We start from the raw sequence: 17,812 nt of genomic DNA, 5'->3' as shown, positions 1-17,812 counted from the left end.
TTAGTCGGAATCATCTTACAATGCAGCAAACTCAGGAATGTCCCTTTAATCAATGTGCTATAGTGGTGTCGTTAAACAAAACAACTTTTAACTTTATTGTAGGTGATACAAAACCTTCCATTAAAAATCTATCATCTAAAAAAAAACAAAGAGAGAAAAAAAGAGAGGAGTAAAACAAGATAAATGAATAGGACTACTAGGTTAAATTACAGATAACTTTACTTTAAAAATATATGACATATATATGTTCTATAAAACGTTCATAATTAGGCTATTTCATTATTTTATATAATTTTTCATTAAATTTCAATGACATATTTCCAAGATAATTTGTTTTGATGACCTATGCTGCAACTCTGCCACAGAATGACGCCTTACACTGATCTCCGAAGAAGCGTAACGCTTTATAAAATATTTAAGAGAAATGTATTCAACAGATGTTCATAAACCAGTCAACTGTTGACGCCACACTTGGGAATTGACGACGTTAAATCTGTTCTAAAATAATTCATTTGACTTAATTAGCCACGATGATTAAAACATTAATGTCAAGTTTGTCCGTTATATTGGTTTTGCAGATAGTGTTGCTGTTCTCGTATGGAAACGGTAAGGCGATTTAGATTTATTAGTAATCGTTCACGGGTCAAATGGTGACTTCCTTATCGCCATTGCTGCTTGCACAAAGTTTCGCTTGTCATTTCCCGTAACAGTGTATAACATCTGTATAACAAAACCTTTGTTATACCCTTACATAGTACCCCACGCGATCACACACTATTATGACTATAGACCTAGCTATAGTATGGCGACAGACAGACTTTGACTCGGAGACACCAGTACATAGCCCGAGTACTCTTGACTGTAAGAGAGCTAGACGGACATTTGGACATAAACACGCTCTCATTACAGTCAGAGACCAACCTATGTCTTTTTTTGGCAATTCCTGACTACCAAACGGTAGGCAACGAGTCCCGCTATGTTTGACGTCAAATACCTTTACATCAATCATTTTCGAGTTAAGTGATACAAAAAAATCCACATATTAATCACTAATACACTTACTACAGAAAGAAACCCGACAGCACCCACATTCAGCTACGCTTCGTGACACTCCGTCGCAACAATTGCAAAGCTCGACGATCTATTTCGAGACGTAGACCACGTGATCGCGCACTGGGCGATTCCGCCTTGTGCAGCAGTTACAGGGGCCGTCTCATATCAAGCGAAGTTACAACATGGAAGAGTTGGCTAATGCCGTTTTGGATGAATTTGGATTTCATTACGTCATTAAACCAAAACAATTACACATTATTGACTCCATTTTGAATTTGAAGGATACATTTGGGGTGTTATCGACAGGATACGGCAAAAGTATGTGCTACGTACTGCCTCCTCTTATGAGATGACCCCTGTAACTGCTGCACAAGGCGGAATTGCCCAGTCTCGAAATAGATCGCCGAGCTTTGCAATTGTTGCGACGGAGTGTCACGAAGCGTAGCTGAATGTGGGTGCTGTCGGGTTTCTTTCTGTAGTAAGTGTATTAGTGATTAATATGTGGATTTTTTTGTATCACTTAACTCGAAAATGATTGATGTAAAGGTATTTGACGTCAAACATAGGATTGTTGTGGTATTAGAGCGGGACTCGTTGCCTACCGTTTGGTAGTCAGGAATTGCCAAAAAAAGACATAGGTTGGTCTCTGACTGTAATGAGAGCGTGTTTATGTCCAAATGTCCGTCTAGCTCTCTTACAGTCAGAGTACTCGGGCTAACCAGTACAGTACTGTCTGGTGGGTTGCTAGTCACCTCGTACCATGGTCATTTCGTACCATAGTCATTTCGTACCTAATTTGGTCATTTCGTACCTTGGTCATTTCGTACCATTGCAAAAAGTCATTTCGTACCATTGCAAAAAGTCATTTCGTACCCTTGTCATTTCGTACCATGGTTATTTCGTACCATAACTGAAAGTCATATCGTACCATGGTATAACAATTTATAACAATCACCCCGGTAATGTCTTTTACAAAATAACATTAAATTACAAATTTGTGGTTAATTTAAGGGATATTTTATCAGCAAAAGACTAAAAATTATTGTCACCTTGTATTAGAGACCGCACCGGAAGACTGGTAGCACCACTCACATCCGTTACACCATTGCGGAATGCAAGGTTTGAAAAGCACGTTAGTTAACGTCTATAAAACATTTATTGTTTAATATTGGAAGAATACCAGTACTTGTATCAGGTATAAAATACATTGATAAAACTTTATAACAAATATAGAACTCGTTTTACTTGGCACTTTACGTTTTATTCGATCAGTGGCAAAGTGAAAAAGTAGCGATATCACATTTAATTATTGAAAAATAGTGTTGTTGTCTTATTGCAAGTATTTATTTTTGCGAGGTAATTAAATTTAATTTATTACTCTTGCAGTACATGACAAAATTTAGATGTTTTGATTTATTGTATAACTGTGATCGCCCGTTAACAACATCTTCCTGTTTGTCTGTTTACTACAATCCAAGATGGCAGATATTTGTTTACATTTTCAATGATTTGTTATTATGAATACATTATTGTGGCCCTGACACATCTGTTGTTAGGGAATCACATAAAAATAATCCCTATAAGTTTTATTCACAAATTTACAGTAAAATTGAAGAAACAAAATTTTGAACAAAAAAGATCCTAAAATTCGGTTGAAACCTTTCGTTTGTTCAATTCAGCTACATGTCTACAGTTTCCCTAAGAAAAACAGTTTATTTCTGTGTAAAACAGAGAATGCATTTAAAAACTCGTCTGTGCCTTAATTATCACTCGAACGTATGATCAAAATATCCGGGCTGACATGTGTCCACTTAAGACAATAAGTTATATTCTGTCCATTTTACAAAAGTACAACAGCCTCTCACATATTCTGATTGTTGAGATAAAGGGTAATGACTTTCAGGTTTAAAAATATATATTTTGGACCCTTAAATTTCCCGATATATTTCTACTTCGGTTGCATTCTAAAAATAGTAACCACGTCACCATACGTAGTCTCATTTTGATTGTCAACGACCAGACAATAGTCTTGTATCACAATCAATAACATTTTAAATTTGCATTGCAGGTACTGGGGATTTTTGTAAGCATACGGGTGTCAGAAAAATCACACTATTAGTAATTCTGTGAGGAATCGGTAAAACATTTATAATTTTTAAAACAGTTTGAAATTATTTCAAATTTCTTCACAGTGATGACAGAGTACCATTGGTCAACGTGATTATTTAATTAAATTTGCTATCAGGCGGATTTGTGCGTGCTAAACTACGAAAAAATGCAAATACTGCGATACCGTGGAACTCGCGATACCGTCAGAGATGAGTATACTTTATTTTTATATATATATTAGTGACAAAAACATTAAGGACACTTTGTACGCTATCAACATCACGTGGCAAACAAACTAAATAAACCCCAAACCTTAACTGACAAATCGATACATGTTGAAATATTCTGATAAGACTACGTTATTCACATTTCTTTTATATAGAGTTACCGGCAACTTTCAACGTAAACAAATCATTTTTAGGAACAATTGACTGTTTCCTGGGAATTAGGCTAAACCGGAACCACTATCAAAACAGAACCATTTTTGTTGGCGATAACGAATATAGCAGTTTTATTGAAGATGTCATCGTTCATATCTTGTAAGGGTACCATTTTAGCCATACATTGTTTTGTTGTTTTGTTTTAGCCATATAGCCATAGATTGTGGTGCCATTTCAGCCAGCACTAGGTTCCTTTTTGTCCAATATAGTTCCATTTTCGTTTGGGGCTGTTTTGGCATGCATCCGTTTTCGGTATAACCTGCTTTTGGAATTTTGCGCTTCCGCAGTTCGGAAATCCGAAGTTGTCTATTGGCAATGCACTGCATATGTTGTGTATTTCGACATCATTCTGAGCAGTTTGTTTGAATGGTATGGAATTATTGTATGGTTTATGTGGTGTCGCGGATTCAATGGGAAAAAAAAGAAGAAAAGTCCGTCAGAATGAAATAGATCGCCCGTCGGACTGGTAATTGCATTTTTCAACTCATCCGTCAGAATATTTACTCGCATTTGACGAGCAGGCGAGTACTTTCTGCATCCCTGTCTATGGGATACTAATGAAAAAAATGTAGCGAGTTTCTTCTCTAAGAATATTTGTCAAATTTACCCAATGTTTAACATCCAGTAGCCAGTGTGCTCTAGTGGTGGAGTAAAGTCGCAGAGCCTATAGTCCAGTATAAATATGAATGAACCTAGACTAGTGGTGGTGTTAAAAGTCGCAGAGCCTATAGTCCAGTATAAATATGAATGAACCTAGACTAGTGGTGGTGTTGCAAGTCGCAGAGCCTATAGTCCAGTATAAATATGAATGAACCTAGACTAGTGGTGGAGTTAAGTCGCAGAGCCTATAGTCCAGTATAAATATGAATGAACCTAGACTAGTGGTGGAGTTAAGTCGCAGAGCCTATAGTCCAGTATAAATATGAATGAACCTAGACTAGTGGTGGAGTTAAAAGTCGCAGAGCCTATAGTCCAGTATAAATATGAATGAACCTAGACTAGTGGTGGTGTTAAAAGTCGCAGAGCCTATAGTCCAGTATAAATATGAATGAACCTAGACTAGTGGTGGTGTTACAAGTCGCAGAGCCTATAGTCCAGTAAAAATATATGTGTGAACCTAGACTAGTGGTGGTGTTAAGTCGCAGAGCCTATAGTCCAGTATAAATATGAATGAACCTAGAACAAATTGCAACAGAAGGTTTTTTTTTGTTTTATGTTTTTTTTTGTTTTAAATGTTGTTCAGTTCCCCACTGAACATTATATCCAAAACCTACCCAAATCTGACACCGGGAAAGGTGCTAATTAGCATAAATCCAATATGGCCACCAACACAAACTATGAAGCCGTATATCTCCTAAATGGTTGATTTTAGACCCCATAAATCTATTATAAGTAGATAGACATTTGATACCAAAGAATCAAAATATCTTGTTAAAAATATAGTGTGGCGCAACTATGATGTCATGATGGAAATATTATGTCATATGGCATCATCACGACTAAAAACGATAGTTTACAGCAGATACGGTACAATACTCATAAATTTACCTTTGGATTTACTAATGATGTTTTATCCTTAATGATGTAATATCATACATGATAGGAAGGATGATAACATGTACTGTCAGGTTCGGACATATTGTCTCGGAGGAAAACAAATGTCTAAAATAATGCCACAAATTTCATATATTTTCTGATATGCTATCTAAAATATTATCAGACAATTGATGTATTAGATCAACAAAGCAATTCAAATCATAATTACACAACTGGTTCCAGGTCATCAAGTTTTCTAGCATCTAACAAAATAGTTGGCTGCAACAGGCTGAACCAGCATGTATGCATAAGAGGTTCCAGCTGGTACCTTCTTCCATGTGCTCCTGTGGAGAAGCAGAACAGATGATCGAACATGTCATCCAAGACTGCATAAACCTACAGCAGCTGAGGGAAACTACCTGGACAACTACATCAACTCTCCAGAAGAAGCTGTATGGCACAAGAAGTCATCTACAAAGATCAGTATTGTTCATAGTCACTGCTGGCCTCGACGTGTAGTCAACAAGCCAGTGAAAAGAAGAAAAAGTTTGGCTACTGACACCTTTGGAATCACCACATACATGCCAATCACATCTCATACCTATAGCTTGTGAAGAGTTCATTTTTTTATATTCAGAATTTAATTTAATTTTTGTAACAGTCATCTCCAGTTTTTGGCTTCAGACCATCCTCTTTTCCCACCCAGACTAGCACCTCATAGTATGCACTTTTCATATTACAAATAATATTGAGGTTGTATGGCAACTACAAATTTCCCGTATATATAAAATGTAGATGAGAAATTTGCTCACCAAATTAACCCTCAACAAAATATTGTCCAAAACCAGATACAAGTACTAGCTGTCAGTGTCTTCAAAATAACCATTTAAAATCTGTCCCTGGCTTTGCATGGTAGCAATGTATATCAGTGTCATCACCAGAGGTACATGTATGCCTTTTTAAAATTATGGAAAATGCATTTTTAAATATTACAAACCCCAGAATGACCAGAAACACTCGGATGTACGGAAATGGATAACCTAGAAATAAAATAAAGTAAGGTCTGATTTCAATTACGGTATCAAAAACGGATCTAATAGTGAAAAATGCAAGGTAGTGTTTAAAAACAAACTTTAACTTTTCCTTCTAATAGTTTTGTTATCAGACAAAGACTTAATGTTAATATTTGTATCGTTTCAGCTGAAGGTGAAAATACGACGACTCCAACCCCGACAACCACAGGTATGCACAATTTTAATAACCCCTCTGACCCTGACAACATCAGGTATGTCACAATTTTAATAATTCGTCCGATTCTGACAACCTCAGGTATGTCTTAATTTTAATAACTTCTCCAACCCTGACAACCTCAGGTATTTCACATTTTTAATAACTCCTCCAACCCTGACAACCTCAGGTATGTCACATTTTTAATAACTGGGCAATTCCACGTAAAAATTATACCTCTGGAGTGAATTTTTTCCTTCCTGTTATGCCTTTATATTTCACATAGAATTATTTGTTAATAATCAATAAACCATAAAATACTCAGGTTTTAATTAAAAATTGTGTCGTGTGACCTGGCGGCCATCTTTAATTTGTTCTATTTCCTCCTAAGAACCCAAATTGCACCGAAATCTTTTTTCAAAAATGTCATTAAAATTGGATGAATATGATAAAGGTAAGTACTGCATTTTGTTTGTAAGATCTTAATGGTAATTCCCAAACAACACAAAGTAATAAATTTGGAATAGATTTTTATGAATAAAAACTTGAATTTATAGCATGACCTTGTTGCATCGGTTACCTTTTGAAGCTTCATTTTTATACTGCCCTCCTACACTGCTACCATATATATATATTTTTATATTCTCTTAGTTGTGCCATGGTTACACAACATGGCAACATAATAATCTAAGTAGGTACACCAAGAATTAAACCCTATAGTTAGAATTAAAATTTATTGGTAACTGATGCAACACAAAAAAATGAGACAGGACAGCATGCTGAAGATAAAAAAACCCCATATTTTAAACAAAGAATATGGGTTATTTACAATATCTGCCTTATCCCATCGATTTCGTCTGAAAAATTTGGTTTGGCTCAGGCATTTGGTAATGTCATAAGAAAATGAATGCAGTATATATACTTGGAAATTGCCAAAAGAAAATCATTACACTTCCAATCAAGATGTACATGTAAACATAAGCTGTTGTCTCATTGTTGAGGCGTGTGTGCAGAAAATTTTGAAGGGAGTGGAGGTTTAGACTGGCTGGCATTGAGGGTGCAACTGCCCAAGTTACTGGGGGGTGGGGGGTGGTGGATAGTGGAAAATTGTGAGAACCTGATGTCCTAAAATGTAATTTCTTGCATTCTGCAAGTAAAATTCATCATGACAAATGCATGTATATGCGTATTAAAATGCTTTGAGCAGGAATAGGGTAGGGTTAGTTTTTTTTAAATTCCAATTTAAATTCCAATTTAAATGAACCAGTTGCCAAAGACAGATGTTTTATTTTTAAAATATGTTCTTATTAGTTTTTATGATCCGCAAATGTTGCGTCAGTTACTTTTAGTGTTACGCCAGTTGCCCATTAATAAAAAATACCTTGTAGAAAACGTAGTTCTCTTGTTCTTGTGATCAGAGATTACCCGTGCACTACATATTTCTACATATATACATGTATACGTGAAAACTTGCTTGAGATTCAGATAGATTTGGCAAGTTCAAAGACATTTCAAATACAAGTTACTTTTTTTGTTGCGTCAGTTACCCACAGTTCATTTGTGACTGTAGTTGCACTGAGATTGTATGCAATGAAATTTTCTTTTGACATGACTTTGTCACAACATATTTATTTCAATCAAAAAGACTTTTAAGAATTTTATTGAATACTTTAACAAAATAATAATCAAGACATTAAAAATGTCTTAATGTTGTGTCAGTTACCGTGGAATTGCCCAGCTCTTTCGATTCATACAACCTCAGGTATGTCACATTTTTAATAACTCCTCCAACCCAGACAACCTCAGGTATGTTACATTTAAAAAAACTCCTACGAATCTGACAACCTCAGGTATATCACATTTTCAATAACTCCTCTGACTACGATAACCTCAGGCATGTCACATTTTTAATAACTCTTCTGACTGTGACAACCTCAAGTATGTCACATTTTAAACAACTCCGACGACTCTGACAACCTCAGGTATGTCACATTTTAAACAACTCCGACGACTCCGACAACCTCAAGTATGTCACATTTTTAATAACCCCTCCGACCCTGACAACCTCAGGTATGTCAATTTTTTTAGTAACTTCTCCAACCCTGACAATCACAGGTAGGCCCATTGGCCTATTTCTCATTCCAGCCAGTGCATCACGACTGGTATATCAAAGGCCGTGGTATGTACTACCCGTCTGTGGGATGTTGCATATAAAAGATCCCTTGCTGCTAATCGGAAAGATCTTAGCCCATGAAGCGGTGACAGTGGGTTTCCTCTCTCAATGTCTGTGTGGTCCGTAACCATATGTCTGACGCCATATAACTGTAAATACAATGTGTTGAGTGCGTCGTTAAATAAAACATTTCTTTATGTGTGTATGTTAAATTCACCAAATAATTCCAGGGGTAGAAACAGAACACTAGTAGAGGAACCCACTGAGCTCACTTTAAGTGACACTAAAGTCCGAATTATTAAAAAACGACAAATGACTGTCCTACACCTTTAATAACCATTAGATTTTCTACACTTTTTGTCCAAACATGAATCGTGAAAAAACCCATTACAGTGTCATGGATACCACATACTAAACTGAAACCACATTGTTGTCATTAAGAATAAAAATAGCAGGTAAATATTAAATTATATAGGCAGCCATTAATCACGATGCGGAAAAAGACCCGATGGTGAATAATTAGTGTTTAGATCATTTTATGTGGGTCGAATGACAACGGTACTGATCAGGGTCCTTCCCAGAAAATGTTAATACCATGTTACATGCTCATAGATTCATTTTTATTCATGTTTCACGATTTAGTCATGAATAAATTTCCATTACAGTTTTGTTTTATGACCCATTGTTACAAAATATTTATCAGTTTTAATAATTACATAATGATTTATTATTTTTGATTCCTTATACCAAAAAGAGGCCCATGGGCCTAAATGATCACCTGAGTAAACTGTTGACCCAATCTATCACACTTATGGAATGCATCATACCCATTTTCCAGGAGGAGGGGTCAGAATTATCAAATTCATGATTTTGTTCCTCCATGAATCAAGGAAACTTCACACCAAATTTAGTTGGCAATGGCCTAGTAGTTGTGAAACAATTACAGTATAAATGCATTTTTTAATAAAAACTTAAATAAATTTACCCCTCCTCAGGAACACACAGGCAAGACAGGGTGTGCCAAAATTAAGTACAATCTAACTTCAAAACCAATGGAATGTTAAGGCCACCGCAGACCTTTGCAACTTTGTCGCATGCAATTGAAATTGCATGATTGCAAGCAACTTTTTTCTCGTTGCACTGATCCGCACACACATGCGACAACCAGCAATTTTAGTCTAGCAGTGATCACATGACAGTCAAAATGGCGGTGGTTTTCCCCATATTTGTTTCGACGGTGGTCAACGAGACACGTTCTATAACATATTTGTTATGACAAAGAAGACTGAATATACGTAAAGTAGCACTGAATTAGTCCCGAACGTTTTTTTGGTCCTTTAGGATATAACCACACAATTTGTATAGAAAACATACCTACACATACCTGGTATTCCAAGCGCAGATTCAATTTCTGCAAGACATATCTACCTGTCAGGTTGCTACATGTATATTCAGGGGATACTGTGTCAAAAAGACATGGCATTGTCTGCCACATCACAACTAATTCATCCTCTTTTTCTGTAGATCACATGCTGCTGGAGGCTGCCATTTTGAGTCATGTGATCACTATCCGTTCATTGGCAGTTTAAATTATTGCGTCAACGTTTTGTTGCATTTGAAGGCGCATACGTTTGCGACAGCGTGCAATTACATGCAGTAAAATCAAACATGTTTGATCGGAGCAATTTTAGTTGCATGCAACAAAAATTGCATCGCAGGCCAGCGCACACGATGCAACGACATATGATTTGCACCTTGTTGCATAGGTCTGCGGTGGCCTTTAAGGTGTAATTAGACTAAAATAACTTGAAAGAAAGAAAGAAATGTTTTATTTAACAATGCACTCAACACATTTTATTTACGGTTATATGGCGTCAGACATATGGTTAAGGACCACACAGATTTTGAGAGGAAACCCGCTTTTGCCACTACATGGGCTACTCTTTCTGATTAGCTGCAAGGGATCTTTTATTTGCGCTTCCCACAGGCAGGATAGCACAAACCATGGCCTTTGTTGAACCAGTTATGGATCACTGGTCGGTGCAAGTGGTTTACACCTACCCATTGAGCCTTGCGGAGCACTCACTCAGGGTTCGGAGTCGGTATCTGGATTAAAAATCCCATGCCTCGACCGAACCCAGTGCCTACCAGCCTGTAGACCGATGGCCTAACTACGACGCCACCAAGGCCGGTAAAAAAAATAAAAAAATAACTTGAAATTCATTTCTGAATATGTACTAGCTATTATTAACATTACTTTGCTAAAAAGACCCCAGTGTAGCCTACTGAGAACAGACAAAAAGCCTGTTGTGTCCAAATTACTAATTAGTGAGATGTAAAGCCTGGACAGGGTACCCAATACAGTGGGTGAAACTTGAAAGAGGTGAAAATTGAAAGGGGTCAGCTGTGCGACTCGCCCCACCACAGCTCTTCAAAAAACAACTAAAAGAAAAAGAAAGAAACAAAAAAAAAAAACTGTGGAAAGATCTACCCCTTATTTTGTACCGAAGTATCTGTTACTAAAAAGGTGGCACGATGTACAAGCTGACTCATTTTTTATGTAGTTGAACCAGAGATATTGTCGGTCTGACATTCACAGGCATTCGTTTTGGTGAACCGATCGCAGTTTTAATGTTATTTTAATAAAGATTTCAATATGTCTGAAAAAAAAAAAAAAAATTCCAAAGTTATTCCCAAATGTGGGATTACATTTTTCTATATTCTTTTTATTTCTATCTTCATCGAATGAATCGATCTGACAATAGCAGTTCCGTTTTTGTAAAGGCGGTGTATATATTATTTGGCACCCAAGACAACTTATTTTAATGACGAACACTAACGCTTCCGTTGTTAGCGTAAGCAGTGATATCCCTAACACAATTAAAAGTTTCTTATATTTTATTAGGGATTTCGGAATAAACAAATGACAGTAAGTAAAAATCATCAGTTACAACCAATTAAATCTGCAAATGAGGTCAAAATATCTGACGAGAGTCAGTGGACACAAAAGACATAATTTTTATTATTTATTCTTAAACATATAAATGGATACTGGTATGGGACACAATAGAGGCTGTTCAAAATACTGTTAAATTACGTAACGTAACTTGTAAGCTACTGGAGTTTTTCGTCAGATGCGTTTTCGTACGTACCGCAGCTCGTTTCCGTTGATATCTAGTATGCAGACTGATCGATTTCTTTCAGTGCATGAAAAAAGTGTGCATTTTGAAATAGCGCAGCTGGGTGCTGTAAGATATAGCAGGATGCGGAAAAATAAAGAGGGGCGCAGATAAATGGGGGTGGGGAGGCGGCAAAATGCAATAGCGGGGCAGCCCATCCCGTCCCATCCCATGAAAATGGAGTAGCGAGAACACATTAATGAAATTCAAAACTTTAATAAATCATCTAATGTTATGAAGATTATTCAATTATAAATAACATTTATGGAAGAATGGTTTTGTGACAAACGGCTGGCTGTACTTGACAAAATGTCGAGAAGCACTGTTTATTGAAAGTTCGATACCCGGTGACAAATGATTAAAAAGCCGGTGAAAAATCGCCGGGTGCCGCCTATTAATGACATCCCTGAACCATATCACCTATATTGACTTTGTTAAGATCTTCTACGACAAAACACATGTAATTTTTCACCATCTGCCATTTTGCTTTGTTTGTGGAATACTCTTCAAGAAGGGTGGAAGCCTCCTAAGTATGCAACATAATTAATCTGACATCATGTCGAGTGCGTTATACCTTAGCACATGTCATGATGTTGTTAGATTACATCATATCAACCCACCCCTCTTAAAGAGTATTCCATAAACAAGCAAAATGGCAGATGACAGAAAAGCTGCATGTATTTTGCACTATGCAAACTCAGAGAAGTCGATACTGGTGACATCGTTACAGTCTTGTATGTGGAATCTGTGTCACTGTAATGGTTGTTTCATGATTCGTGTCTGGATAAAATTTTGGAGAAATGTATCAGTAATTAAAGGTTGGAGAGTAATTTTTCATAGTTGTTAATAATTTGGTTTGGACTTTAGTCCTCAATGCCAGTTAGATATGTTTGAGTGTTATTAGTATTATAATTGTCATACTAAGATCTGTAGTTTGGTTTCTGTCCCCCCAACCCATTGGTTACAAATGTTGCACATCTAGTAGTCACATGATTTTAACAAATAATTATTTGGGGGAATTCAATTATAATTATAATTTGGGATGGGGGGGGGGGGGGGGGGGGGGATTTGATTTTTCATAGTTTTTAGTCAATCCAGCCAGTGAAAATATTTCTTAATTTTAGCTTTGAATTTGTGTATGTAATTATTGTAATAGTTATATTTGATACCTTACATCAATCAAAACTGATGTTAATTGTTGTTTTGTTTCAGGTACATCTGAGAACTCAACAACTTCAATTTCAACAGCTACAACTTCAACATCTACCAGTACCACAGGCATGTCACACCAGGACTGGTTACAGTCATAGCTTTCACTCATAATTATATGTACAAAACCAGCAAGCTCTTGATAATTCAGTCATTGTTTATATGTACAAAACCAGCAAGCTCTTGATAATTCAGTCATTGTTTATATGTGCAAAACCAGCAAGCTCTTGATAATTCAGTAATTATTTATATGTCAAAACTAGCAAGCTCTTGATAATTCAGTAATTATTTATATGTCAAAACCAGCAAGCTCTTGATAATTCAGTAATTATTTATATGTCAAAACTAGCAAGCTCTTGATAATTCAGTAATTATTTATATGTCAAAACCAGCAAGCTCTTGATAATTCAGTAATTGTTTATATGTCAAAACCAACAAGCTCTTGATAATTCAGTAATTGTTTATATCTCAAAACCAGCAAGCTCAGTCATTGTTTATATGTCAAAACCAACAAGCTCTTGATAATTCAGTAATTATTTATATGTCAAAACTAGCAAGCTCTTGATAATTCAGTAATTATTTATATGTCAAAACCAGCAAGCTCTTGATAATTCAGTAATTATTTATATGTCAAAACCAGCAAGCTCTTGATAATTCAGTCATTATTTATATGTCAAAACTAGCAAGCTCTTCATAATGTTAAAACCAGCAAGCTCTTGATAATTCAGTCATTATTTATATGTCAAAACTAGCAAGCTCTTCATAATTTAGTCATTATTTACATGTCAAAACCAGCAAGCTCTTGATAATTCGGTCATTATTTATATGTCAAAACCAACAAGCTCTTGATAATTAGGTCATTGTTTACGCGAAAAAGCTACAAGTTTTTAATAATTCAGTAATTATTTATATGTCAAACCCAACAAGCTCTTGATTATTCAGTCATTATTTATATGTCAAAACTAGCAAGCTCTTGATAATTCAGTCATTGTTTATATGTCAAAACCCAACAAGCTCTTGATAATTCAGTCATTGTTTATATGTCAAACCCAACAAGCTCTTGATAATTCAGTTATTGTTTATATGTCAAAACCCAACAAGCTCTTGCTCATCATATACATATGAAATAAAACTGTCAAGTAAAGTCATGAAAAAGTCATTCTTGTTAAAACAAATCATGGAATTTCATCTCAATGTGGGCACCTGTTTTTAACTTCAGTGGTTTAAGTTTGTCAATTTTCATATACAGTTGAATCCCTTTGGCTTGAACCCCGTCAGTGCTTGAGAAAGTGCTCAACCCATCGGGTAGTTCGACCGAACCATTCGGTCAACATCGGACATTTCCGTAACATCAATTAGAAAGTTGAATTAGATACGTATTTTGGTAATTGCAAACTTAAAAGTTTTATCAAGGTGTTGTATTGCAAAATATCAGAGTGAAAGGATTTATTACAAATTACTCCGATTGCGTGATGCAAAAGCCCTTGTCAGTATTAATTAAATGTGTGGTTGCTGAAGTGATGACAGCTGAGTATCTTGCCCATTTAAAACTGGTCTTGTAGACGTGTTCAGAATAATGCTTCACGCCGAGGCCATTTTGTGCACTAATTGTTTGATTGGTATCACGGTTCATCAAACAGGTACCGTAACACTAGCTGTACTTGAAAGGTCATTACCGATAGCCGCTTAACACACAACTTGACAGGTATGGTAAAGAAAGGATTGCATGGCTATTGTTTCGGTTCTCCAATTCATCTATACATGTGTAGCTCATTCCACCTAAAGGTTGTAATAACGAACTGCGCAAGCACAACAATTGTTGGTCCTTTTAGGTGGTTTTCCATTTGGTATTTGATGGATCACCAGTTCGAGGGAAATATAGCTAATAACACAGACGGGACCGATAATTTAGTTCAACCCTGGACATGTTTGTCCCATCATCAGTTAATATAAGGGTTTACCGAACAAAAAACTCGGGATTTCGTATTTGGTTCGAGCGTTGCTGTGTGATTGACCCTTACAGGGTCAAGCCATCGAGATTCTACTTTACTATAAAATCGTCTGATACAAATATTTATGGATACCTGTCTGGGTTGGGTTTTGTTCCCTATATCTGATCTTGTTGGGTACTCAAAACCTGATCTCAAAGGCGCAAAGCCTAGTTCCAGCCCGTGAAAGTGAACACTAAATTTAGTTAATCTACTATCCAGCAACATTTTTGGATACGGTTATAACACAAGCTAAAGTCTGATATTTAAACGGAGAAATACTGTCTCAAATTACTAGAACTTGTCTCAATAACCATTACTTCTCAGATGATCACAGAGGCGGATCTGGGGGGGGGGGGGGGGGGCAAGGGCCCGCCCCCCCCCCTAAATTTTGTGACGGTTATAATTTTATTATAGATTAATTTCCACCTCATGTCATTGAGGTTCCCCCTAAATGGATTTTCTGTATCTGCCACTGGAACATGCGTTTTTAAAAGTCCGAAAAATGCATTTTGTGATATTACAAAAACCTGTATGACCAGAACCACTTCAGGTGTACAAAAATAAATATTCTAAATAATAAAATGTAAATACTTCTAATTTAAACTATCAAAAACTGCTTTAATAGTAAAAAATATACATAGCAGTGTTTAAAAACTTGGGTCTGTCCGTTTAAGGTTGAAAGGATGCAACATCCCGTTAATTGTAGGCCGAGTGGTGTCGAGCTCCCAGTACTCGCAATTGCCTCGTTAGTTGTACACTCTGGTGGCTGTCTGCAGGTGGTGGCACTTTCCAGTTGCCTCGTTAGTTGTACACTCTGGTGGCTATCTGCAGGTGGTGGCACTTTCCAATTGCCTCGTTAGTTGTACAGTCTGATGGCTGGCTGCAGGTGGTGGCACTTTCCAGTTGCCTCGTTAATTGTACACTCTGGTGGCTGGCTGCAGGTGGTGGCACTTTCCAGTTGCCTCGTTAGTTGTACAGTCTGATGGCTGGCTGCAGGTGGTGGCACTTTCCAGTTGCCTCGTTAATTGTACACTCTGGTGGCTGGCTGCAGGTGGTGGCACTTTCCAGTTGCCTCGTTAGTTGTACAGTCTGATGGCTGGCTGCAGGTGGTGGCACTTTCCAGTTGCCTCGTTAGTTGTACAGTCTGATGGCTGGCTGCAGGTGGTGGCACTTTCCAGTTGCCTCGTTAATTGTACACTCTGATGGCTGGCTGCAGGTGGTGGCACTTTCCAGTTGCCTCGTTAATTGTACACTCTGGTGGCTGGCTGCAGGTGGTGGCACTTTCCAGTTGCCTCGTTAGTTGTACAGTCTGATGGCTGGCTGCAGGTGGTGGCACTTTCCAGTTGCCTCGTTAATTGTACACTGATGGCTGGCTGCAGGTGGTGGCACTTTCCAGTTGCCTCGTTAGTTGTACACTCTGGTGGCTGGCTGCAGGTGGTGGCACTTTCCAGTTAACATGCATGCAGTTGCACCAATAAAGCCTGATAAAATGCTTCAGTGTCTTCACAATGCTTAAAGGCTAACTTCATAATAAAGTTAAAACTAAACCAAAAATGTTTTGGCTACTGGTAGTTGTAGTCAAATATCTGGAGATAACATTAGGTATGTTTTCATTTCCAATAAAGGCTATTTCAATTTTGTAAAAATTATTGAAAATGCTACATTAAAACAGATTTTTGACTAATTTGTAAGGATTTGCAGTAATGAAAATCTGTTTTTTTAGTTTATCGACACTACTAGAGCACATTGATTTATTAATCATCTATTATTGGATATCAAACATTTCGTAAATTTGACCTGTAGTCTTAGAGAGGAAACCTGCTACATTTTTTAATTAGTAGCAAGGGATCTTTTATATGCATTATCCCACAGACAGGATAACACATACCACAGCCTGGCTGGAACGAGAGATAGTCCAATGGGCCCAACGATGGGGATCGATCCCAGACTGACTGTGCAACAAGCAAGCACTTTACCACAGGGCTACGACCCACTCCTCCATTCTGCAGTAATGTAGTAAAAATGATGCAAGTAGGTTTAATACAGGTAGTTTGTAAGATGATTTGCGATGCTTACATGAATTGAAAAAATAGGAACAAGACTTTACTCGTTAAAAAGAATGTCAAGAATACAGTAAAACAACTAAAAAAGATTTGAACTGTAGAGCGCATAGTTAATAATTTTCATTTCAATTACGGTTCAAGCACGCTGTCCTGGGCACACACCTAAGCTATCTGGGCTGTCTGTCCAGGACAGTGGGTTAGTTGAGAGAGAAGAGGGTGTAGTGGTGTTACACCTACCATTTGAGTTGTTAAAACTTGCTCTGGGTGTGAGCCAGTACCAGGCTGCGAACCCTGTACTTACCAGCCTGTAGTCTGATGGATTAATGACAACGCCACTGAGCCGGTTAATAATTGTATTATAAAGTTAACCTTTTTTTAGCAGGCTTAGCTTGGAAGTTGGTGTATACATGTAGTAGTGTTGCCATGTGTGCTATTTAACTATGCATTTAGCTGTGTACTATTACTAATTACTCTTGTTTTAAAGTGTATAGGCTCTGCTGATGGTTTGCATGTGATGCTGCTTTGCCTCCTGCCCTCTTGGGAATTTTAAATCATTTATAATGTCCAATTCCTTGTAATGGAGTTAAATAAGATTAAAAACAATAATTGATTACAGTTATAATTCCAATTACCTGCTCATTGTATATTGGCGCTTTATAATATTGAAAAATGGTAATAGAAATATATATTTTGTCATGGAAAAATCATAAAACTTGTTTTCAACATGTTTGTTGGAACACAACAAGTTCTTGCTCATAATGTATACATGTATGTGAAAACGAGTTCTTGCTCATAATTTATACGTGAGAAACCAACAAGGTCTAGACTTGCT

At 36.9% G+C, this 17,812-nt stretch overlaps 1 protein-coding gene across 1 annotated transcript in view; it reads left to right on the top strand.

Annotated features, from left to right (window-relative positions):
• The first annotated feature begins 464 nt into the window (after positions 1-464).
• Positions 465-17,812, top strand: part of LOC121372549 (cell wall protein DAN4-like) — a 32,115-nt gene continuing 14,767 nt past the window's right edge. The window contains exons 1-3 of the mRNA XM_041498941.1: positions 465-606; positions 6,339-6,380; positions 12,930-12,995. Coding sequence (XP_041354875.1) covers positions 531-606; positions 6,339-6,380; positions 12,930-12,995 — 184 coding nt within the window. The 5' untranslated portion in view covers positions 465-530. The remainder of the gene's footprint in view (positions 607-6,338; positions 6,381-12,929; positions 12,996-17,812) is intronic.

This window comes from Gigantopelta aegis, chromosome 4, assembly GCF_016097555.1.
Source record: "Gigantopelta aegis isolate Gae_Host chromosome 4, Gae_host_genome, whole genome shotgun sequence".
Lineage (NCBI taxonomy): Eukaryota > Metazoa > Mollusca > Gastropoda > Neomphalida > Peltospiridae > Gigantopelta > Gigantopelta aegis.
The sequence above is the reverse complement of the archived record's forward strand: the minus strand, read 5'-3'. Positions and strand labels throughout refer to the sequence as shown.